The sequence below is a fragment of the Cucurbita pepo genome, chromosome 19 (genome assembly GCF_057944985.1).
Source record: "Cucurbita pepo subsp. pepo isolate OVF chromosome 19, ASM5794498v1, whole genome shotgun sequence".
Lineage (NCBI taxonomy): Eukaryota > Viridiplantae > Streptophyta > Magnoliopsida > Cucurbitales > Cucurbitaceae > Cucurbita > Cucurbita pepo.
Window position 1 is genome coordinate 9,024,251 of NC_141816.1, and position 24,504 is coordinate 9,048,754.

The window sequence follows — 24,504 nt, forward strand, 5'->3', positions numbered from 1 at the left end:
TTATAAAATAATTTGGTAAAATATACAATTAATCATACATATTCAATAATTATGGGCTCCTACCTTCATTTTCAACTATTCTAACATTTTATTTTTCAAAACTAATATCACATGTACATAAATGAAATACACCATCTCTATTTAGAGTGAAGTATTTTGGAAGACAAAAGTAAAGCCAATAAAATAATGTGTATGAAATAAGACTGTCACGTCCATAGGTCTTCGATCAATTTCTAAAACCTACAAACTTTGTATTAAGAACATATTCGGTAATAATTTTAGAATGATCGAAATCACTTTGGAATAAATACAATCGAATAGTCACATTTTCTTTCACATTCCTCTATGATTGAGGAGTCATAAAATATACTTCCCTCCTGTACTACCTAAACAATTGAGGTGCATCAAAGAATCATCAGAGGGACCAACCAGAAGGAAGGCTTAATTTAATCTACGTTTGTTCTTCCAAATACAAGGAAAATTCCATAGAAATGATAAAAAATACATACCTTGATGTACGTTTAAGTGGTCAAGGTGCGCACCAAAGCCAGCCATGGCCTCCTCATGTGGTTTTAATGGCCCTTTGGCAAAATCATATTAACAATTAATAAATAAAATGAATACTACAAGGAGAAGGGAAAGAAAGCCCAAATCGTGCATAGACGCCGCCTCTTAATCCTTACTCGTAGGAACAATAGAAAAGTTCTTCCTGTCAGAAGGACAAGTATGGAGAGGAAAGTTTTAGTGGAAATTTGGAAAGTTTTGTTTTTACAGGAAAATATTAGCAAAAGCATTGCATTCTACTATGATCTAGAATTGGAAATGACCAAGCGTATTGGATAGGATCCATTGAAAGTTAGCAGTTCTGCATAGCAGAGAGGGAGATGCATCGTAATATCTTATTTAGTTTGATGCTACAAGTCTTTCATAACCTTCAGCCATACTATAAAATTTGAAAGTTTTTGTCCCTTTAGTACAAGAGGCCTGGAGAAAGTGCGGCCGAGCTCAAGCGTTTGGATTTTTCTTCTACATTAACATAAATTATTAATTCTAATATGATCATGAGTTTATAACTAAGAAATATATTCCGGTACGAGGCATTTTGGAGAAGCCCAAAGCAAAACCATGAGAGTTTCAAAGTAGACAATATCATACCATTGTAGAGGGTCGTATTTTCCTATGTACTACTATATGCTAGAAGTTAAAAGACGAGCGCGAGAAAGCAAATTGACAAATACACAATGAGACCATGAAGAAAAAAATCTGGGTGCCTGCAACAGGGAGGACTTATCATATTGCTGGCAACTGCACTAGGAGCATGTAAACATGGAAAATATCCACAAATGGATGAAAGAATCTAATGATACAGATTGTAGAGAAGAGAAGAATAAGGGAGAAAGGGGAAGTACCTGCTCTAACTTGTCCATGTACAGAGCATTTTGAGACGTTACTAGCGCTTTTGTTCACCGAATGTCTTGCCCTCAAAGAATTCATTTAGCATACGCTCAAGATCCTCAGGTGTATATTTGATGCTTCTTTGAAGACCAGTTTTCCCATTGTCAACCATAGGCCTGTTGCATAAGCAATGTACGTAAATACACGCAATTTTATATTTAATTTTTTTTTAAAAAATTTAAAGTTCAGTAATGAGGACGTGCCCGAAACGCTTGATGAAGGATCGGTAGGCAGGCAATAATACTTCAGCGACTGCCAACCTCAATGACTCCCGCAACTCACTGTCAGGAACTGTCCATTGAGACTGCCGCTGATGAAGCTCCTCAAATTGGATATTGAAAGTCTTAAACCTATCTTTCACCATAGCTTTCGAGAGTCCACAGGTTGCATCTGCCGAAGCACCACCACTGCCTGAGGCCTGAACGGTGAGGCACTGCAAAATCTGCTAACAGGAACAAAGACCTTAGTATGCTGACCTTCCAACTAAGCTCTTGGTTTTCTAAGAACTTAGATAGCGAATACTGAGAGAAAAGTCTAATATGTTATCCATAATCTCCACATTCCCTAGAAAAGTTTCACAATTGGCATTTAAAGGTTCCCTTCGACATTATGAAATGATATTGTACAATGAAAAATGTGAGCTGTGATCGTTATTTGACCCAACCTAATGTAAATGAGAGATATCATATTTATGAGCTGGCTCCAGACGATGTTCCAAGGAAAAATGAAGAATATAGTGAAATATTCGCCGATTGGAGCACAATTATTTTGATTACCAAGAGAAATCAACAGACTGATACCTCAATGAATTGCTTAAGGTACGATAGAATATGCCAATGAAGTCCTTAAACAAGAAGGTCCTGAGGCTAATCAAACACAAAATTTTATTTTTCCTTCTTTTTTTCTCTTAGTAAAGAAGATGCACATAGTTGAATACATAATAAGAATTACAATTCTTTTTGTCAAGAAAACCAATTCAGTTGTGCCATGAAAAAATAACCGACTTTTTTCATGATGGCAACCTTGACATTATAAAGATCATACCATACACTTCACAGACGAAATGCCATTGCCAGTAAGGATAGGACTTCCTCTTAACTTTTTCTCTTAGACTGACCTATGGTCAGCATTAGAAGAGAAAAACTAGAAGTTAAAGATTGAAAGATGTATTCATTTCACATGAACATTTGTAATATAAGAAGAAAAGTTTTTTTAACATATTTAGGCAACGGGGCATAACAGTTATGAACTCTGGGGCAACAGTTTGAATGCTGAAATAGATTCAATAATGAAGAGATTGAGAGAGAATTCCCTTAGAAAGAGTTGAGTGAACCAAACCTTGGCCCAAGAAATCCTTTTGTATTGATTTGCATGCTGCTGCACAATCCTTCGATGTATCTGCACCCAGTCATCACCCAACAAATCCTTTGCCTCCGATCTGAAAACTCAATAGAACGAACTATTACAAATATGATAGATCCTAATCTTTTGACATACAAGCCAAATATAAGACGCACCTACGGACAGATCTCACTATATAGTGAATATTGTTCATCAGAAATAATTGAGTTAATGCAGGATCCTTATATTGCTTAGATTTTCCGTCAAGATTAGTCTGAAGTGCCTGCGTAATTCTTGTAGTTATCACTGCTAACTGAGCATCTGGATCAACAGCCTCGAAGTCTTGGAATAGTTGCTTCAAAGTAGATTTGTAGCTGTACATTTTATGTTGTTTATGAGAAACATAGTTCTGTAGCTATAGGTCTGGAATAGGATATAAAAACAATGGATAGACAACTTCAGGAGATCATATGAAAAGTTGGGAACCAGCCATAAGGATGGATTTATAAAATATTAATAATTTTAATAAAATTGTGGTAACTGAACATAAGCAATAACCAAAAACATTCTCCAATCCCCTGCATTTTGAGGACGTAGATTAAGAAAATACATCGTTCACGGAGAGCATAAAATAAGAGAGTGATTGAAGGAATTTCATTGTATAAAAAATCATTTCTTATGTTCGAAGGACCCAACAATAAGAAGGGTGGGAAAAAAACGGAGAAAAAGAGAGCCAGAGAAGTCTTTTTGGAGATCATCTATGAATTAAAAACAAAATATTTTTAGAGCAGAAAAGATAGGCAGTAGTTTGAGGTAATAACATAAAATGTTAAGATGAATGAGTAAGAGCATGCACTTACAAGCAACATCTTGGAGAAGATATAATGCAGGTGTTGTTGTATGGTATGTAAGGGGTGTGGGTCACAGTTTTTTTTGGGAAAAAACTATGACGAGAAATATTGAAGTGGAAGCCACAGAAAGTATAACTTACTCAAATAAAAACTTCACGTAGTTTATCACATAACTGGTCAAGGGATGAACAGTCCCATCAAGAACAGCAGTTTTTGTGGCATCCTTTTCTACTGCTTCTTCAAAATCAACAAAAGTCTCTTGAGCTGTCTCGGCAAGGCGTTGTGTTAAGCTCAATGCAGAATCACGCATTTCAATGCATGCTTTACTTCCAAAAAGTGTTTCAATCTGCTCTTAGCACACCGTCAAACGAAAATAAAAGGAAAAAGAGTACATAATAGTGTTAGCAAGTTGCACTTGTGGAAACATGTTTTTGGTCTTCTCACATACAGAAGCATAAAAATTTAAGTAACATCGATTTTCTCTAGCAAATTCAGTATTTAATAAGTCACCCATATTCAAATTCCAATAGTTCTCACGAGATTCTAGAGAGTGAATTGAAAGTTTATGAAGATAGTTTCTAATTTTAAATATATAATAAATATAAAGAGGATCATTTGGGCATTTTATAAGATTAGAGAAGATTTAAAGGAAATCCAAATGTTTCGCTCCTTAGACCGACTCTAGATGTAAGTATAAATATAGACATAAACCGAGACATCATAAACTTGAAAATATTAGAAGTAACGTCCCATATTTGGAAGAAAAAAGTTAATTGCTTACGGTCTAGGCATTTGAAAGAGAAGTCATAAGGTGTCATCCATTTCTCCAGTCCGAAATTAAACTTCGACAAAAGAAAAATACAAACGGATAAAGTTGTACCTCAGATTGCAGTTCTCGCATTATTTCAAACATGTCTAGAAGAACAAACAATTTTTCTGGAGATCTCTTGCTTTTGGCAATTGCGTCTCCAAAACTTAGTAGCATTGACACATTGTTTGATGTCACATCTGCGAAGCATTGATCCACGAGAGCGTCTGCACTATCAAATATTTGATCACAGATTTTCCTTTCCCCAGTAAACAGCAGTTTGACCTTTTTCAAGCAGTATCGAAAAGTTGGGAAAACAATTAACATAGAACTGCAGAATAAAAATATTAAATAACCACAACCAAATATGGCATATCCTTACAGCAATGCGCACGTAATGTATCCAGTTCCCAATCTTAGCTTCAAGGGCCTCCCACTGCATTTTCTGGACATCGTCCTTGCTAAGCCTCTCAACACCTAATTTCCTAAGACTCTGTTCTAAAACTGCAGCGCGAGTCTCCCTGATCAAAATAAGTAATTTATTCCATTGATCCATATTTTGAAGGGCTGAATAAGAAAGTAAGACGCATAAGAAGCATCAAAACGCTGTTTAAACATTTTATCATGCCTTCGTTAATAAGTTTCCTCAAGCATAACAATGAAGCATATTGGAACAATAAACGGCGATAGGCCGACTCATTCACAACCAGTACTCAACATTTCATGACTTAGTCTATAGACATGTAACGTATCAGAATTTCGAGTAGGTAGTCAGCAATTTAGTATCAAGAAGACCGTATTAAATAACATATTCTCTTCGAAATCTAGAAACCTACAACTTACATATTACACAAAGGAAAAGGCAAGTCTTTCTTAGAAGAGAAAGTTACAGGAGAAACAACCCTCATATTGCATAAACTAGTACTCAAAATGCTAACTAGTCAAACACCATCAGTAAGCTAGAAAAAAGGTGATACCTGTATATTCTATAGACTTGCTGCTGATGGCCAGCCAGAATCATTTGTTGGGCCAAATCATGCAACAATGGAAGAACCCTGGGAGGAATAAGAGTTGGGGGAATGAAGATGGAAGCTTCTAAGCTTTTGTTGTGATTGTCAGAATTATGTTTGCTACCACCATCACCTTGCTGCGAAGATGCTGAAGATGGACGCAAGGAGTTGGGGAGGCAATCGAAAAGACGATCGGGTTCCACTGGCTTACTACAATTTGATAAGGTCCACACTCATTGTTCTTGTAAATAAATTAATAGTATTATTAAGAGAATGGCTTTGCCAATTGTCAAAAGTCAGCGAGAACCTAGCTTTTATACAGGTCTAATTATGACAGGAAGGCAGCAAATATGAATAACAAAATTTTGTAAGCTCAATGTAACAGCCTGAAGATGGAATATAATTATAAAATGTTAAGGGTGGATTAAGGTGACCATAGCAAGGAGTCCTTTGATTCCTATTTCCTCCCTCTTCGTTTCCCCTAAGGAATAAACGAGATGCTCATTAAAACCACATTCATCATGGGTAAAAATTTCAACAAGTAAGATCCTCTAGCTAACATGTTTTTTTTTTCCTACATTTATTTTTAACTAAGGTTTAATGTGAGAGTAATAGTTAGAGACATGCAGTGAATATTAGTATGCTAGTGGTAAGGAAATAGTGGTAATTAGTTACAGGTGCCTCGGTTATAAATAAGGGGTATTAGGAACCTCAAAAGGAGCGGATGTGGACCATTTAGTGGATTGTTCAGTGTGGGACCTGGAAGAGAGACAACCCTCTCCAAAAGCCATGATTATATAGTAATTTTTTTCTTGGATATTACAATATATTCAGTATCATATTTTTTTTTCTTCTGGGTTTGGAGTCCTAGCATTTTCTCACATCAATTCATGCTATTTTGTCCGCCAACTTCATACTACTAACCGGAGAAGAGTTCTTATTTTCACTCATAATTTCAGTACATAAGATTTAAATTCCCAAATGAAAAAGAGTAGCAATAAACAATATGAATTTAATCGATAGAATAAGTCAATAAAGAATGAATCTTCATTCTAATATAAATATAAAAAATGAACATCTATTTTATGAGACCACAACTCCGAGAAAAATAAAAGCATTGTTAAGAATGTTAACCAAGCATTAGTCCACAAGGCGATTATTACTTTAAGTCAGAGAAGAGGAGGCAAACATCTGTTATAACCTTTCTGTCACGAACAAACTTTTCAAGCCTCGAACTGAACAAGAATAGCTCAAGTACAGAAAGAATAAAGTCTATTTAAATTGGTGATTACTTGAAGAAAAACAAATAAAATATTATAAATTTTTTTAAAAAATGTTACAACAGTGAATAATGTACAGTTATCCACTAAAAGCATAAAAAATAGAAAAACAAACCTGTAATTTGTTAAAAGCTGTCTGAACTCATCTTCCAGCTTTGAAATGGCTTTAGCAAGCAAGTTGCTTGTATGGGTAAGAATAGCTTCGTTACTTCGGAAAATTTTGTTCCCAGTAAAGTAGCGATTAGCGCTTCGAAGTTGACTAATTGCTTCCAAGTACATTTCCAAGTCCTCATGTGGCCCCCTGAGTATTTTAGCCTCGGCCTACATTTTTCAAATGAAACAATGTCAACGCACACAGAAAATCATGTTGTATAAACTGAAAATGGTGGCAATAATAGCTTTCAAAGAAGAAAATATGGAGCCAAAGAATTAACTCCCAAAGAGAATTTTGCGTTTTGGTCCATCCGTCAATTCTTCGATAATTACTCGGCGTAAATTGATGTCAAACCTATTTTTCAATATTTTAGAAAAGAATATTGTACTTTTTCTTAAATAAAAGTACTTTTTGACATTTTTTTTCTCTTTCCCTCTCTTCCCTTCCCCATTCTTCTACTTCCTCCTTCCTCACATCAATGGCCACCAACTACTGTAATTTTCTTTTTCATCTTCTTCTTTTTTCTTCTTCTTCTTCCTCTTCCTCTTTCTCATCCTTTCTTCCGCTCTTCTCCACATTAAGAAAAACTGTAATCGAAGGGACCCTTCGATTCCCAGATCTGTTCCGAAATTGAGGGAGACCCTTCGATTTCCAAGAGGGTCTTGCCGTAACTCGCGTTTACAACGCTGACAAAGGACAAAAGTTATGGAGGACCCAATGTTGTACGACATTGGTTTTGTGAGTTGATTTGGTGGCTTTCCATACGTGAGTTGATTCGGGTCGCCGATGTTAAACGTGGGTCACCATCCGGATGCTCGTAGTCGCCGTAAGAAGTTGTTGTCGTCGCGAGTCTTTACTACCGAAGGGAACGACGTCGCTAGAGAAGATAGGGAAGACGAGAGAGACAAATCTAAGGTTCATATTTGAAGGAAAAATAGAAAGGAGAGGAAGGGAAAAGAGAAGGAAAAGCTGACAAAAAAGAAATCAGATACGAATGTAATTTAAGGTCAAACCTTAAGGATGAAAAATGTAATTTTCTCGTTATTCTTTTAATGCATTGATTCTAATAGCCTCGCTTCTCTCAAAAGGCTAGATTTTCTGTCGCCTCTTTCCTTGAGGCGATCGAGGGGCTTGTTGTTTAGAAGTGAAAACACTGCTATTAACATAGCAATGCACAGCCCAAGCCAACTAATTGGCACGCCTTGGTGCACACAATTAGGATTTATCACCAGGCACAGCAGCTGCCAACCCACTATAGTATGATAAGAAAGAAATAAAGCAACAGAAACAAAGACTGATCTTTCTCCAATTCTGTTTGGGATGAAGCCGGAGGAGAACAAGCCTACAGCACCAAACAAAGGTAAATACATGGCTCCGTGTGAACAAGAGAAGGACGCACAACTGCTTCAATTACATCTTTTGCGTCCCACCATGTTAACAATAAAGATCTAAAGAAGTTCCTACTATTTTCGTCCAACGTGTGCCTCTAGCATGATGGCATCTTCTTATCTCCAGGTGATTATATTAGTGATATGATTTGGGTTTCCAAATTTTAGACTTAGTGAAACTGAATCAAAGAGGGATAGGGTGAAGAGAACTGTCCAGATGATGCAAATGGAAACTTTTAAGATTTCATCACCGTTCAGTCTCCTACCCAAACAATCTGAGACGTAAAGTCACACCCTGAAATGCTACTGCTATAATTCCAATTTCATATAAATTTCCCAAACGCAAGAATCCGCCAAGTAAAACAAAAATAAATTCAACACAAAACCTAAGTCAAATCAAATCCAATCAGTAGCGAGGCATGAATTACGAACGTGGCTTGGGGATGATGCATCTTATTTCAACTTACTACACTTGCTACAGAACAAGACGCATATAATATAAACAACAAGCAGCAAATTAAAAGCCGTGCCTCTTCTTTCCACAAAATGATTAATAAGCAAGCAAGAATGAGAAGGTAAGTGACATCAACCTTGCGTGTAAGATCAAACTGAGCTAGCATACTTTCTGCATACTTCAATGTCTTGTCGATATTCTCATGCGCCCTCCGAATTGAATGAGTCCTGATCTATCGCGTCAAAAAACAAGATCACGAAGTATAAATAATTAACCAAAGAATAAAGAAAAGCAAACACAAGCGAAGAGAACAATAACAGAAATTGTCATGTTTCCTTAAAATCAATCAAACGTACCATCGCATCATCGAGCAGATCTCATAAGTAAAATCAAATAGACAACAGGATCATAAAAACGACACAAATTCACACACATTACGCAACATATGAAGAAATTCGCTCATTAAACATATCTGATCGATGCATTTCAAAATTCTTCAAGCTAAGCAACAGAGCAAGAAAAAGCACCTGAGTAGGCCGCATAGCTGTTTCGAGAGCGGAGAGACGGTGATCAAAGGAGCCAAGAATGGAGACCATGCTCTCCGTTACAACCTGACTCTTCTGCAGCGACTCTCGGACAAGTGCGGCTCTCTCGCTCAGAACTTTCATCGCCTTTTGAGCCCCCATTGGAGATGGAATCTGCTCGGGATTTCTCCCCCAATGCGTCCGGTAGGGGAGAAAAGAAGAAAATTCAGATGCGTAATCAGAAATTCAACCAGCCTCGGCGGCCTTTTTCGCCGTTTTCAGGTCTCCCGTGGAAATGCAGGGACGAACAAGGAAAGTAGTTACGAAAAGCCATTGGTTGTCTGAATTTGGGCCCCCATTTGAAACAAGACTGCGAAAATTTGCCGGGAGAAAATCTTCCGTACCTTAGAAAAATTAACTAAAATAAAACAGATATATTAATTTACAAGTTAATCCTCCAACTTTTAGATTATATCAAATATACCCTTCAATTTTATGCTTAACAAATTTCTTTCATGTTTTTATTTCGAATTCGACCCTTAAAGTATTCCAATTTGTACTTTTAGCCCTTTGTTTTTCTAATTTTTCTAAACTAACCCACAATACTATGGCCATAAAAATTACAATAGAAAATATTTAATTGAAAATATTTAATTTAATTTATATTAAGTTATATATTTAATTTTATAATATATATATATATATATAATAATGGATGAAAATAATATATATTTTTTTTCTTTTATTCTTATATTTTATCCAAACTCGTGATGACTTAAGCTTTTCAAATTTAGAGGTCGATTAAAAAATATATTAATATATACAAAAATTACACTTAAAAATAATAAAACTTTTTATTTTTCATTAGAAACCATAGAGTTTCAATTAATTTGGAATTAAACAAGTTTAAAACACAAAAAAATATGTTCAAAAAGTAAAAAAAAATATATATAATAATAAATAAAAAATCAAAATTTAAAAGTGGAAAAACCGGACCAAACCGGTCCCTTCCAAATTTCGATTAATTTACAAAGTGGGCCGAGTTAACAAGAGTTTGGGCTTAACATGGGCCGGGTTATGGGCCGAAGCCCAACTTTCCCCATTAAACCTAAAATTACGATAGACGATTTCCCTCTTTCCTCCAACGCAGGAACGTGCCCCGGTTGGTTTTACATTTTGAGAGAGAGCTTTCGTCTTCGTTAACTCTAGGGTTTATCTTCTGCAAACAATCCGGCGGCGATTGTAACTTTTCGCCATGGTCTGCTGCTCTTCAGCTCATTAACTTAATGTTTATATGGTTCCAGATTTTTGTCGTTTAATCTTGTTGGTTTTTCGTTTGTGGTTTAACAGCCGCAGGGAGATTACATTGAGCTTCATAGGAAGCGACATGGCTACCGCCATGACCACTTTGAGCGGAAGCGCAAGAAGGAGGCTCGTGAAGTTCACAAGCGATCTGCCATGGCTCAGAAGGTTGGTTTCAGTTACTTCTGTTAGTTTCCTCTTCTTTTTTAGTGTTCGATTTGGTTGATTATGCCGTTCCCTTTCTGATCGAATTTGAATCTTGCAGGCTCTGGGTATTAAGGGTAAGATGTTCGCGAAGAAACGATATGCGGAGAAGGCTTTGATGAAGAAAACGTGAGTATCATATGTGCATTCTTTTGAAATTATGTTTCGGATGTTGATGTTTTTGATTTATACTTGTTCTCTCTTTTGTATTTCGATAGTCTTTTTGGGGTGTAATGCTTATCCTTCTGTCAATGCTTTATAGTGCATTTGGGATTTGCTATAGTAGGCTGGAATTGGTTTCGTTAATTGTTCAATACCTTATGGAGCATTTGGTATTTGCTATGGTAGATTAGAGCTGCAACTGTTTAGATAAATGAAGTGGCACACACTTGATTAGGGTGTTTAAAGAAATCAATTACATTAATGCTTTTTTAATGAAATGAATTGAGGGTTAGATTGACAAATGCCATATGTTTGTTTCAACAGATTGGCTATGCATGAGGAGTCTTCAAGTAGACGCAAGGTCGATGACGATGTTCAAGAAGGTGCTGTTCCTGCCTATCTTTTGGATCGTGAAAATACAGCTCGAGCGAAAGTATGCAATATTCGAACTCTTTTTTAACTTCAGGCATGTAGTTTTTTTGCATTCATTTGTTTTGATCTGACCATCTGCTGTAAAATAGGTTCTTAGCAACACAATTAAGCAAAAGAGGAAAGAAAAAGCTGGGAAGTGGGAAGTCCCCCTGCCCAAGGTAAGGCTTGTTTATGGCTTTGTTTTATGTATCTTTAGTTTTAGAAAATACCATGTCCATATAGTTGTCTATCTTTTGGGGCTGATGATGCATTGTTTGTCCTGGATTTTTTATGCAGGTCAGGCCTGTTGCTGAGGATGAGATGTTTAAAGTGATAAGAACTGGTAAAAGGAAAAGTAAGTACTCATATCGGCTTCTATCAGTATTTATTTTCTCGAAATTTATGCCTTTACGATCTACGAACTATCAAGTAGAACTCATTAATCCATGTCATGTTTACAGCAAAACAATGGAAGAGGATGGTCACAAAAGCTACATTTGTTGGGGCAAGTTTTACACGAAAACCTCCGAAGTACGAGCGATTCATCCGACCATCAGGGCTTCGATTTACAAAAGCACATGTAACACATCCCGAACTTAAATGCACATTCAATCTTGATATCATTGGAGTGAAGAAAAATCCAAACGGTCCCATGTATACATCTCTAGGTGTCATGACCAAGGGAGCCATTATTGAGGTATCGTGCTCATAACTCTCAACCTCATCACCGTGCACTTCTGTTTCTGATTAGTCACTCACTTATGTCTTCCCTTTAATTGTTAATTAGGTGAATGTCAGTGAATTGGGTTTGGTCACACCAGCTGGGAAAGTAGTATGGGGTAATGATTTTCTTCCTTGTTTTGTAGTTTTGAACAGTTCCCATTGGGATTCTTCCCTGATTTTCATCTGGGATGAAGCGTATTATGTAATGATGCAAATCATTGACATTATTTTGGTTGTGGTTTCTTCAGGGAAGTATGCTCAGGTGACCAATAATCCTGAGAATGATGGCTGTATAAATGCTGTTCTGCTTGTTTAAACGAACCGATCAGATGAGATGAGATGGGAAGAGATTAAATTAAGAGCAGAAATGGCACTCTTTTTGAAGTGGTATTTAGACCTTTTTGTTTTTGTTTTTGTTTTTGTGTTCTTGGAGGGTATTAGTTAGTTCTCTTCATTGACATGTAATCTTACAAGTGTATTTCTTACTGATTTTCTCCAGGAATCGAACAGGCAAATATATCTATAGAACTTTATATTATATTGTTTAGTAACTCTTTATTTTTTAATTAAAAATAATAACAATTCTCTCCTCAGGTGTTTCAATTTTTTAATTTCGTAAGTGATTTTACCGTTATTGTAAATGCTTTTTTAGAAACTTTTAAATTTGGTATTATTGTTTGTTCATTACTTGTAAAAATACTAATATAGTAAGCAATAAATGACTTGTTTAATTATGATTTTAATTTTCTTTGTTAACTATTTGAGTTTTGAATAAAATTTGTTATATTCATTCATTATATAAAATTTTAAAAAATACAAGTCAACTTTTTAATTGGTTTTCCAAAATATTTATTTTGAATTTTGGTAAGAATAATGGAAAAATAAATAAAAGAAAACTAAAGAATTATCTCATGTATTCATTTTTAGATTTAAAAAATGTTCCTCCATAGATAAAATTAATATTAAAGCTGAAAAAAATAAAAAAGTAAAATAATTAATTATAATATATATATGCTTAGGGGCTTAATTTCACATCTTTTCAAGAATAGTAATTCCATTATTAAAATAATCGATTTAATTTTCAAAATTTAAAGCCTATATATTAAAAATAAAATAAGTAAAAATAAAATAAGTATGGATGTTTAGGTGTTTATAATAAAATCAATTCATATATATGATGGCTAGTATTAAAAAATAATACTTAATGTTTAGGTGTTTATAATAAAATCAATTCATATATATGATGGCTAGTATTAAAAAATAATACTTAAATAAAATAAAAATATTTTGAATAAGAGTTTCGATACCAATACTATGTGATCATAATTTATTTATATGAGGATTGACCTATAATTTTTTTCCTTCTTTCGGAGCAGGATTAGAGACAATGTTGAATTGAGACCCCACGCTTCATTGGACTTTAGGCGTGGGACGTGTGTTCAACCTAAGCTTAGCTCACCTATAATTTTTTTCCTTCTTTCGGAGCAGGATTAGAGACAATGTTGAATTGAGACCCCACGCTTCATTGGACTTTAGGCGTGGGACGTGTGTTCAACCTAAGCTTAGCTCGGGCTAAGGTAGACTTTTGTGCGTTTTGACCGAGTAATTAATTTCTTTATTTATACCCAATTTTACTTCCGAGTCAGAATATCAGTTTGGTCCCTAAATAGTATTTAAAAATAATTAAAGAGAGATTAAAGACGTTTTGTGTGAACAGATGAAATAAGAAACAATAATTTAATTAAAAATAAAAATTAATTATTAATTAATAAAGGTCCCACCTGACCGCCTCATTCTCCCTGTCTCTCGTCTCCTTTCAGGTGGGCTCATCAAGAAATCTGAACAGTCAATTCCAAATTCCATGTAATACTCTGGTTTTTGCATGATTCTTTCAACTCCACGGAATGCCTTGTTCGAAGCTTGATTGGCTTGAATCTGAGTCCGCGATGGTCGGTCACGCTAATTCTTCCGATGCGTTCTCTTTCATTTCCAAAGGATGGAGGGAGGTTCGTGATTCAGCGGATGCGGATCTTCGCTTGATTAAGGCCAGAGCCAACTCCTTCAAGAATTTGGCGACCTCGTTCGACCGTGAAATCGAGAATTTCTTTAACTCGGCTACTACTTTCTATGTTCCTGCAATTGGTTCGGGATCCTCTCCTCCTGCTGAGATTGAGTTTGTGAAGAATTTGCAGCTGAAGATATCGGCGGATCGCAGGGTCTATGCCTCCCCGAGCTTTAGCAAAAAAATGCTGGAGAAATTGAAGCCGAGGACGAGAATTCGGATTAATTTGTCTTCTATTAAGAACGCTATTGTGTCGGAGGTTGAAGATGGAAATGGATTGAGGAAATGGAATAGAGTGAGGTTTGGGGAGTTTTGGGGAGAGAATGAGAGCGAGGAGGGGAAGGATGTTAGGGCTTGGGAGCCAATCCAAGCATTGAAGACGAGATTGAGGGAGTTTGAGATGTTTGAGGGCTTTAAGAACAGCGATTTCGTGAAGAAAGTGAAGTCGAGCTTGGTGAGTTACTGTTCTTTAATCTTATTTAGCATGTTCCTGCACAATAAATCATTGGCATGATTTGTTTATTGTTCTTGCAGAGTTCTTCCAAGATTTCACAATATTCAAATTTACTGTACTATTATTCATTGCAATTGTGTGGAATCATTGATTAAAAAGATTACTAGATTAATATCATCATTGTAAACTAGCTCTACCCTTCAGTTGTTTGTTTCCGTTTTGATGATGATCAAAAAAGAAATCAGGCATTTCTGTTCCCTAATGATTTATTTGAATCTCTTTTTTGCAGAGATCAATTTGCAAGGACCCTGAAGACTCAAAGGTTGGGCTTCTCTTTATTATTACATTATTTTTCTTTCTTTAGCCTAGAAGTAGGATGTCAATAGATCATGGTTAAGGATGCTTCAATTTCTCTCTTGTATAGTATAATTAAGCTAATGATTGTCGTAATTTTTTATCATATAGGAGGTGCTGCCACTGGATGTATCAGAGCTTATAGCATGTTTAGTTAGGAAATCTGGACCTTTTCTTGATCAAATTGGCATTAGTAGAGGTAATAACCTTTTAACTTGTTATAGTTAGCTAGAACTGTAGCCTTTAAGATCTCTTGATGTGCTCTACCACTTCGGGTAGGGGCTTTTGTTGGGGTTGGGGTCGGGGAGGGGGGAGTGTAAATGCCTCTCCTTCAAAAATTTCCATGTTGACATTCTGTTCATACTGTTTTGGGATAATGTTGAAAAAAGGAAGTTTGCATTTACGTACGCAAATCATATTTCTTCCTACCCATCTTTGGATTATCATTGACATTCCATGTTGGGCAAGATCTTTGAATCGTTGTTAGCATTTTGAAACCTCGAGAAAGTTTTGTGGGCACTTTTTGCCTCTGTTTGATGATAGTGAATACGGTGTACGAGATGGATTGAGGGGTTTCGGGGGGGGGGGGGGGGGGGGGGGGGTGTAATTACATGGTTTCACTTGTGTTTCTCACTTGCATAGAATCATAAAATGGTTCTGAATCGAAATTTGGATTATCGGTTTCCTTGTTTAGTGAAGCAATGTGCTCAAGTTCCCTCCTCATCCAACATGCTCTCCTCTCTCTCCCTCTTAGTTCTACATAACCTGCTGATAGTATTCTTGCAGATGTTTGTGATAAGATAGTGTCGAACTTGTGTAACAAACGCAAGAATCAATTTCTATGGGGCTCCTCTATGGGAGAAACCTCTGTAGGAAATGATAATGTAAATGATGAATTGGATTCAGGGATAGCCAGTGTCCTCCAAAGTACCGGTCATTGCTATGATGGTGGATTTTGGAATGATCATACAAAGCACGTACCGTCAGATGGGAAAAGGCATTTTGCAATTGTCACGACAGCTAGCCTTCCATGGATGACGGGAACAGCCGTAAATCCCTTGTTTAGAGCTGCATATCTAGCACAATCTGCGAAGCACAATGTGACATTATTAGTTCCTTGGCTTTCCATGTCAGATCAGAAATTAGTTTATCTTAGTCCTCTCACCTTCAGTTCTCCAGAAGAGCAAGAAGTTTACATTCGTAAATGGCTTGAGGAAAGAATTGGCTTCAAGCCTGATTTTAAGATTTCATTCTATCCAGGAAAGGCGAGTTTCTTGTGAATAGCTAAAATCATTGTTTCCCGACGGATTGAACATCAACTGATTTATGGTTTTTGTTTTATAGTTCTCGAAAAAAAGGCGGAGTATCTTACCTGCTGGGGATACTTCCCAGTTTGTTCCTTCTAAGGACGCCGACATAGCAATCTTGGAAGAACCAGAACACCTTAATTGGTATCATCATGGCAGACGTTGGACCGATAAATTTAACCTTGTTGTTGGGGTTGTTCATACAAATTACCTGGAATACATAAAGCGGGAGAAGAATGGCGCTGTCCAAGCTTTCCTTGTGAAGCACATAAACAACTGGGTCATCCGAGCACACTGTCACAAGGTATCGGTCTGATAACACCAGTTTTTTCTAATTCAGACTGCTTATTCTTGTTTGCGAAGTATGAACTCCCAAGCGTTCCTTTGTGATTGGCTCGCTCTTGTATCCTTGTGGATTCTTAGAGTTACAATTACCTGACCATTTTCCCACTCTTTCCAGGTTCTTCGACTTTCTGCTGCCACACAAGATCTTCCCAAGTCTGTTATTTGCAATGTCCATGGTGTAAATCCAAAGTTTTTAAAAATTGGGGATAAAGTCGAAGAAGATAGGAAACTTGGGAATGTAGCTTTTTCAAAAGGCGCTTATTTCTTAGGCAAAATGGTCTGGGCAAAAGGATTCAGAGAATTAATAGATTTGCTGGCAAAACACAAGCATGACCTTGATGGATTCAATTTGGATGTGTTCGGAAATGGAGAGGACGCCGATGAGGTTCAGAGCGCGGCTAAAAAGTTAGAGTTGAATGTAAACTTTTTGAGCGGAAGGGATCACGCCCACGATTCATCTCATGGGTAAGATCATGCAGACGATTCATAGATGTGATTCTATGAAGCTTAAACAGTGTTTCATTGATAAAGAAATCTTCTATTGCATTGAATTACCACTGAAAAAAGAACCTACAAAGTTCTGCAATTGAGTTCTTTTTATTCATACTCTGAAAGTATTTCTATTTTCTCCTTGAAGGTACAAAGTTTTTATAAACCCGAGTGTTAGCGACGTGCTCTGTACAGCAACAGCCGAGGCTCTTGCCATGGGAAAATTTGTAGTATGTGCAGATCATCCATCCAACGACTTCTTCAGGTCCTTCCGCAACTGCTCGATTTACAAGTCATCTGATGATTTTATTGCCAAAGTAAAAGAGGCATTAGAAAACGAACCACTCCCTCTCACTCCTGAGGAAAGGTACAATCTCTCATGGGAGGCTGCCACTGAGAGATTCTTGGAGTATTCTGATCTTAACAAAGTCTTGAACAACGATCGAGAATTAGAATCAAACGATACCGATGGGAAAACAATCAGCAAATCAATCTTAACATCTAGTTTGACAAAAGCTGTTGATGGGGGTCTTGCGTTTGCCCATTACTGTATCACCGGTAACGAATTCCTCAGACTTTGTACCGGAGCAATCCCCGGGACACGCAACTATGACGAAGAGCACCGTAAGGAACTACATCTTTCTCCTCAGGTTGAAAATCCTATCCATACATGTTAAGCAGGTAAGTAACAAATTTTTATCTTCCAAACCGTCTTTAATGTATCGAAAACATGTTTTATTCCTTGGACTCGTACATTACGAATCCATAGCTAGTTTAGATAGGTGTAGAAGCATATCCAAGGATCATTATTTCCCCTCTTATAGGGCTGTGCCCTGTAGAGTAGAAAATAGAATGTGCGTAGAGGATCTGGTATGCTGTTGGGCAGTGGAGATTTAGAAACGCTTCATTGCCAGTTCCTTGATTAGGAGGGTTACAATATACAGCCACATTATCAAACTATATTCATCCTACCTTCCTAAATTTGTTGTGTTGCTTGGATGTGCTACTTTTTATGATAGAATAGAATCGAATAAATTAGTAAGCTTGACTAATCTATAGCTCAATCGATAAAACACTAATTATGAAGGTCGATTGTTTGACTCTCCACCCTGTAATTTCCGAGTCGAGAGACGACAAAAAGCTTGCCCCTTGCTATGATGTTGTGTATCATGCATATGTTCTATTATTCCTTAAACGCATAAGAGAGTACTTTTTATGATCTTTAGAACATGGACTTGTTAAAATGCTAAAACTAGATTTGGGGGAACCTAGTTGCTGTCAGTCGGGGAGGGTAAATACATTGACCCGTGAACATGCCCAGAAAGTGGGGCGAAGACCTGCTTATGAAAGACTACTTTCCAAGTCGAATGAGCACAAACTTATCAAGATTGTTAAAATTAGATTTGGGAGGGGAGGGGATCTAGCTACTATCGATCGGGGCGGGTATTGCCCAAAAATTGGGGCGAAGACCTATACTCATAAGTCTTTCTAAGTTGAATTAGATTAAATATATGCTCTAAGTTGAATCAGACTCAGTATGACAAATTCGTAAGTGGCTAAATCAGTTAGAATATTGATTAAAAGCTATCTCGTGAATAGAGGAAAAGAAAAGAACGACAAAATTCGAGGGAAGTGAATCCAGGATTCGATAGGAAGCGAATACAAATTCATTTTTTTCCTCCCAAAACATTATAAAAGAGATCAAACTCCTAGAACTACCAATGGGTTTGGCACTGAATTTGTTTTTATTGAAAGTGCTTAATTTTTTTATTTAAATAATCAGTTACACCAAACCCTTTTGATTGTGAAAGCATCCATTGATAAGTTTTGAAAAAGTTTAAATGTTTGATAAGGTCTGCTCCATTATATATGCATTTAAATAAAGTGGAAAATGGAATAATCTTTTTAATTTCTTTTCTGCTTCTAATAATTCAATATATTTTATATATCCTTCCTTCTAATATAATTAAACATGTGAAATAAAATACATTCGTGTATCCAAATCCATAATGCTTGATGACCTTAGTATTTAAATAAACCTAAAGTTTCAATTAATTAATATTGGAAAGCCATGAAATTTATAAATCATAATTCATATTATTTTAATTCTTCATGATAATGTTAATCATATCTTTAATATTCACTTAATTTCCAAAGCTTCGTACATTAATTTAAATATTAAAACGTCAGTGCATCTTCTTTTTCGTTTTAAAATTAATGCTTCTTGCTTTTCACTTTTCAATTATCTTGTTCACCCTGACCTAATTCTTCAAATTAATATTTTATTACTTAATTATTATTTTCAAGATAATATATTTAAGGACGATTTTATTGTTATTGTTATTATTTAATTAGTTCATGTTAAGTCGCTCTAAAATATGGGCTGCTAATACTACGACAGAACATGTTTTTTAATAAAAAAAGTTAGAGGTTAGAATCTTTTCATCTTAAACATTACTCTGTACTAAAACAATTAACTTGATGAGATAGAAGCGTCACTCGTTAAATTCTAAGATTATTTAGTTGCAAACACGAGTCTCGTTTTCAAATAACCCTTTTCGTAACATTTGATAATACACGTGATTATAACATTATCAATCACGACCCTTTTCGAACAACCTTCAAATATGCATATTATTGGTACAGAAAGTATCCACAAATTCGTAAAGCGGGACAATGTTTATTTGTTTATATAAAGTAAAACCAATGTTTTATTTTTTCTTATGAGTGAAGTTACCATTTTCATTAGACCATATCTCTTAGATTTCATTGGTATGTATACACATCATGTATCAGTTTATGTAGAAATTATTTGAGTGGTGGCTTGGTGCTTATACTCTTTACATTTGGACTCTTACCATTGCTCAATACATTATTATCTTTCTAGGGCCAATAATACAACATCCCCGTCTTCCCTTCTCTCGATACGAACCTAAAAAATCTACACGTTCTTTGTTCGGTAGGTTCAAGGTATATTTTATATCTTAAACGGTATAAAACAATCAATCACGTTGTTCCAGCTTCCTTTAACATAGCTATCTTTCTATCACTGTTGGATGCAAGATAAAGAATTTGTATGTTCTTCTAATACCCATTAAATACACGTTCAAAATAAGCCGCCTCCAGTTGTTAATTAGGGTTAGAAGGACCAGAAATAAGCAAGATTCACGAAAAAAAACAACCGTAACAATCAAATAAAAAGACAACGAAGATATGGAATGGTGAGCGGCATTATTTTAACCCTAATTTTTAGGTCACCCTCTCCCTCCCTTAGTTGGGTGGCTCTTTCTCTGAGTACTTTTGGTGGAATCATTTCAGCTTTGGGAGAGTGAAAGTGGGTATCATACAGTGATGAACCACTACTTAACCAAGATCAATTGTCCCTTAACTCTTAACCCTTTTCAATATATTCTCATTACTGTCAAAATGAAATGAATTTGATATCAAAAAGCTCCAAATTTTGATATCAAAATGACACCCAAATCACTCACACACTCAGACAAACTCATTTGGGTGCATGGTCAAACCCTCCCCTTAATGCTCCCCAGCTGTGTTTTCCATTATTTTAAACCCTATTTTGAACATTGCCTATTCATAAAGGCATCACCTTTTTCCACTCTAAATCTAATTCTCTCTTCAAACCCCATATGCTTCCAATTCAAAAACATAATATTCTTTTTGCACCCACAAAATTCCCTTTATAAATATGCATGAAAATAACTCAATTTCTCACTCATTCACCATATTACCTTAAATTCCTCGAATGTTACCCATGGCTGCTCATCAACCAAAGCTTGGAGCTATGAGCGTTATGGAGAGGACAGTGAAGCTTGGAAGAGATGACCCAAGGCGAATTATTCACTCATTGAAAGTGGGCTTAGCTCTTACCTTTGTTTCCTTGTTGTATTATTGGAGGCCTCTCTATGATGGCTTTGGAATTGCTGCCATTTGGGCTGTTCTTACTGTTGTGGTAATTTTTGAATTTACTGTAGGTAACTAACCAAATTCACCTCCATTTTCATTAACCCAATTAAGAACATGACACAAAGAACAAATATTTATTAAATTTGGTGTTGAATTTCAGGTGCTACACTGTCGAAAGGTTTGAATAGAGGGCTTGGAACACTGCTTGCTGGAGCTTTGGGTGTCGGAGCTCAGCATTTTGCTAGCCTTTTTGGGCAAACTGGAGAGCCTATAGTTCTTGGCTTCTTTGTTTTTTTGTTAGGTATATGTCGGTTTATTATTATGATCGGAACGGATTTTGTTATCGACTTCTTATGATTTTGATATTTTGACAGCGGCTGCGTCGACGTTTTCTCGATTCTTTCCACGGATTAAAGCTCGTTATGATTATGGGGTTTTGATTTTCATTTTAACGTTTAGTTTAGTTTCGGTTTCGGGGTATCGAGTTGAGAAAATCTTGGAGTTGGCTCATCAACGACTATCGACTATTTTGATTGGTGGAGCTACGTGTATCTTTATTTCTCTATTTATATGTCCTGTTTGGGCGGGTGAATCGCTTCATAATATTATCGTTTCGAATATCGAGAAACTCGCGAATTATCTCGAAGGTAACTGTTGGTTTTGAGTCTGTTTGAAATGAATTTCCGTTAATTCAAAAGGTATGTTTAATGATTTCGAGGTGATCGTTGTGTATAGGGTTTGGAGGTGAATATTTTCGATATGAGGATGGAGAGAATGTTGATGAAGACTCCAAACACAACAAATTATCATCTCTTCAAGCTTATAAAACCGTGCTGACTTCACAATCATCCGAAGAATCTCTGGTAATTTCGATCTTTGTTTCGTTCTTATGAATCGAAATCGAGCATTTACAGATGAACTGATATGAATTTCTTTGCGTTTTGTAGGCAAATTTTGCATCGTGGGAACCCCGTCATGGAAAATTCTCGTTTCGTCATCCGTGGAAACAGTATTTGAAAATTGGATCACTCACTCGACAATGTGCGTATCAAATCGAGTCGCTCAATGGCTATATCAATGTCCCAACTGAAATCCAAGTAAGAAGTTTATGATTCAAGTAATAGTAATATTGTAACGATCTCATCGAATAAGTAATTAAATTATTCATTTGAAGGTGGCGATTCAATTTCGGAGAAGAATAGAAGAATCATGCAATGCCATAAGCTCAGAATCCGGGAAAGCTCTACGTATATTAGCTTCATCCATCAAAACAATGACAAACCCGTCTTCATCGAGCAAAACCCACATCGAAAACGCCACGGCCGCCATCGATGAGCTTAAGAACACACTCAAAACTGGATATATGGAGAGCTCTGACCTTCTAGGGATCATACCAGATGCAACCGTTTGTTGCATATTGATCGACATCGTGAAGTCGGTGGAGAAGATATTGGAGGCTATCGAAGAGCTCGGTGTGTTGGCGAGCTTCAAAAGCGTGGAGCCGACGGTGTCACCGGAGAAGTCGACGCAGTTGCTTCATCGAGGGATCGTGAACCCGTTGTTCGACGGGGAGTGTGGAGATCATGTTGTAATTATGGTGGATAATGAAGTAGAAGTTGGTAAGAGTCATGGTTTAGAGGTGAAGCCAAGCAATGGGGAGATGGTGTGTAAATAGGGTATTAGAAGGAAGCCAAGAATATTTTTGAAACTTGGCCAAATTAGAAGAACAAACTCTTTGTATTAACATCTCATATTATATAAAGATATGAATTGATGAACTAGGGTTTTGTAAACTTTCAATTTGAATCGATTCAACCGTAAAACGAATCCGGATTTGGAATCTGAATTCGACACTTGATGATACCGACATTCCACAGCATCCCCACGACATGATCACGACCCCGACATTCCACTGCATCCCCACGACATGATCACGACCCCGACATTCCACTGCATCCCCATAGCATGATCACGATCCCGACATTCCGCTGCATCCCCCACGGCATGACCACGGCCCCGATATTCCACTGCATCCCACACGGCATGACCACGACCCCGACATTCCACTGCATCCCCACGACATGACCACGACCCCAACATTCCACTACATCCCCACGACATGACCACGATTCCGACATTCCACTACATCCTCATGGCATGACCACAATCCCGACATTCCACTGCATCCCCCACGACATGACCACGACCCCGACATTCCACTGCATCCCCACGGCATGACACCGACCCTAACATTCCACTGCATCCCCACGACATGACCACGTTGGTATATGTAGTAACTCCTATTTTTTTTAAGTTTTTCTCAACTGTTTTATCCTCAGGGTCACTCTGTAACAGTCCAAGCCCACCGCTAGTAGCTATTATTCATTTTGACCCATTACGTATCACTATCAGCCTCACGGTTTTAAAACGCATCTACTAGGGAGAGATTTTCACATCTTTATAAAGAATGCTTCATTCTTCTCTTCAACCTACGTGGGATCTCACAATCCACCCTCTCGCTTTGGCCCGTTACGTATCACCATCAGCCTCATAGTTTTAAAACGTGTCTACTAGGGAGATGCTTTCACACCTTTTAAAGGGTTCTTCGTTCTCCTCTCCAACCAACGTGGGGTCTCACACACTCTCATTCGAATATGGTCTCAGTTCATTCATATATCTCTTATATACTCTGAGCGTCACATCAAACCTCTTAATAATATGCTATAGCTTGAAACGTGTTTATTTTGATTCAAGTCTAAAACCATAGAATAAGACAACGAGTTTGTTGCCATATTAAAAGTCAACGGTCGTTGTTATGTTCTTTAATTTCAGCTGTGATTATGATTGGATACTCTTTGACCGTTGAAATTCGTGACAAATATTTAAATTCACACACACACACAACTTGCCAATTATTCCTATCCAATTTGCCTAAAAATTATTACAACTTGCATAATATTAACCTTGTTTATTATAATAATTATTATTATTGAATTTTAATTAAATTAAAAAAATTGAAAACATACAAAAATTTGAACTCGACATTATTTAAATGTTTTATTTTTAAAAAAAAATACATAAAATTAAAAACATATGTTTATTTTTTATATAAATAAAAAATACCTGAAATAATTTAAAAGTCAACCTAAACATGCTCGTAACATTTTTTTTCCTCATATTTATAATATAAATTTTTAATAAAAAAAATAACCTCTAATTTGTTTAATTTAAATAATTAATTAGGAAGGGGAGTTGGTGAGAGGTGGAGTGTTTATCTTAGCTGGTTATGCGTTGACTTCCAAATATTGTAGAATGATTGTTACGTATATCTAAGTCAAACATGTTGTACTATTTAACTTAAGGTGAATAAATAAATAAATAAATAAATATTTAAAACTATAATATTCTTGTTTAATAATTACTAAAAAATATTTTTAATTTTAAGAAAATTTGAGCTTATGGGTATAAAATAACAAAAAAAAGAAAAAAAAAACCCAATTAA

At 36.3% G+C, this 24,504-nt stretch overlaps 4 protein-coding genes across 9 annotated transcripts; 3 read left to right on the top strand and 1 right to left on the bottom strand.

Moving 5' to 3' along the window:
- Positions 1 to 273: 273 nt before the first annotated feature.
- Positions 274 to 9,603, bottom strand: LOC111781226 (exocyst complex component EXO70A1). Of its 6 annotated transcripts, XR_002812960.2 has the most exons (13): positions 9,269 to 9,603; positions 8,878 to 8,973; positions 6,861 to 7,066; positions 5,433 to 5,675; positions 4,838 to 4,976; positions 4,528 to 4,740; positions 3,788 to 3,993; positions 2,973 to 3,170; positions 2,794 to 2,893; positions 1,659 to 1,897; positions 1,410 to 1,571; positions 684 to 709; positions 274 to 581 (listed from the first exon to the last, which is right to left on the bottom strand). XR_002812960.2 is itself a non-coding variant. In XM_023661704.2 (12 exons), exons 1-11 carry the CDS (start codon positions 9,425 to 9,427, stop codon positions 1,451 to 1,453), a joined length of 1,920 nt encoding a protein of 639 aa, XP_023517472.2. In that variant the 5' UTR covers positions 9,428 to 9,603; the 3' UTR covers positions 274 to 581; positions 1,410 to 1,450. The 6 variants fall into 6 exon arrangements, 5 of the variants coding, with proteins under 5 accessions (XP_023517472.2, XP_023517471.2, XP_023517473.2 ...); XM_023661704.2 differs by lacking the exon at positions 684 to 709; XM_023661703.2 differs by having other exon boundaries at positions 274 to 709.
- A 799-nt stretch (positions 9,604 to 10,402) lies between these two features.
- Positions 10,403 to 12,656, top strand: LOC111780973 (uncharacterized). The gene is made up of 9 exons (XM_023661355.2): positions 10,403 to 10,523; positions 10,616 to 10,735; positions 10,833 to 10,900; positions 11,258 to 11,366; positions 11,455 to 11,523; positions 11,642 to 11,699; positions 11,806 to 12,041; positions 12,132 to 12,183; positions 12,316 to 12,656. Exons 1-9 carry the CDS (start codon positions 10,521 to 10,523, stop codon positions 12,381 to 12,383), a joined length of 783 nt encoding a protein of 260 aa, XP_023517123.2. The 5' UTR covers positions 10,403 to 10,520; the 3' UTR covers positions 12,384 to 12,656.
- Positions 12,657 to 13,555: 899 nt separating this feature from the next.
- LOC111782189 (digalactosyldiacylglycerol synthase 1, chloroplastic) lies at positions 13,556 to 18,059 on the top strand. Its single transcript, XM_023663010.2, has 8 exons — positions 13,556 to 13,644; positions 13,888 to 14,583; positions 14,873 to 14,905; positions 15,049 to 15,136; positions 15,844 to 16,202; positions 16,282 to 16,548; positions 16,705 to 17,054; positions 17,227 to 18,059. The coding sequence occupies exons 2-8, from the start codon at positions 13,972 to 13,974 to the stop codon at positions 17,753 to 17,755; spliced, it is 2,238 nt and encodes a 745-aa protein (XP_023518778.2). The 5' UTR covers positions 13,556 to 13,644; positions 13,888 to 13,971; the 3' UTR covers positions 17,756 to 18,059.
- Positions 18,060 to 20,787: 2,728 nt separating this feature from the next.
- On the top strand, positions 20,788 to 22,783 carry LOC111782214 (aluminum-activated malate transporter 8-like). Its single transcript, XM_023663040.2, has 6 exons — positions 20,788 to 21,070; positions 21,163 to 21,303; positions 21,377 to 21,649; positions 21,738 to 21,865; positions 21,950 to 22,099; positions 22,177 to 22,783. Exons 1-6 carry the CDS (start codon positions 20,842 to 20,844, stop codon positions 22,675 to 22,677), a joined length of 1,422 nt encoding a protein of 473 aa, XP_023518808.2. The 5' UTR covers positions 20,788 to 20,841; the 3' UTR covers positions 22,678 to 22,783.
- Positions 22,784 to 24,504: the final 1,721 nt, after the last annotated feature.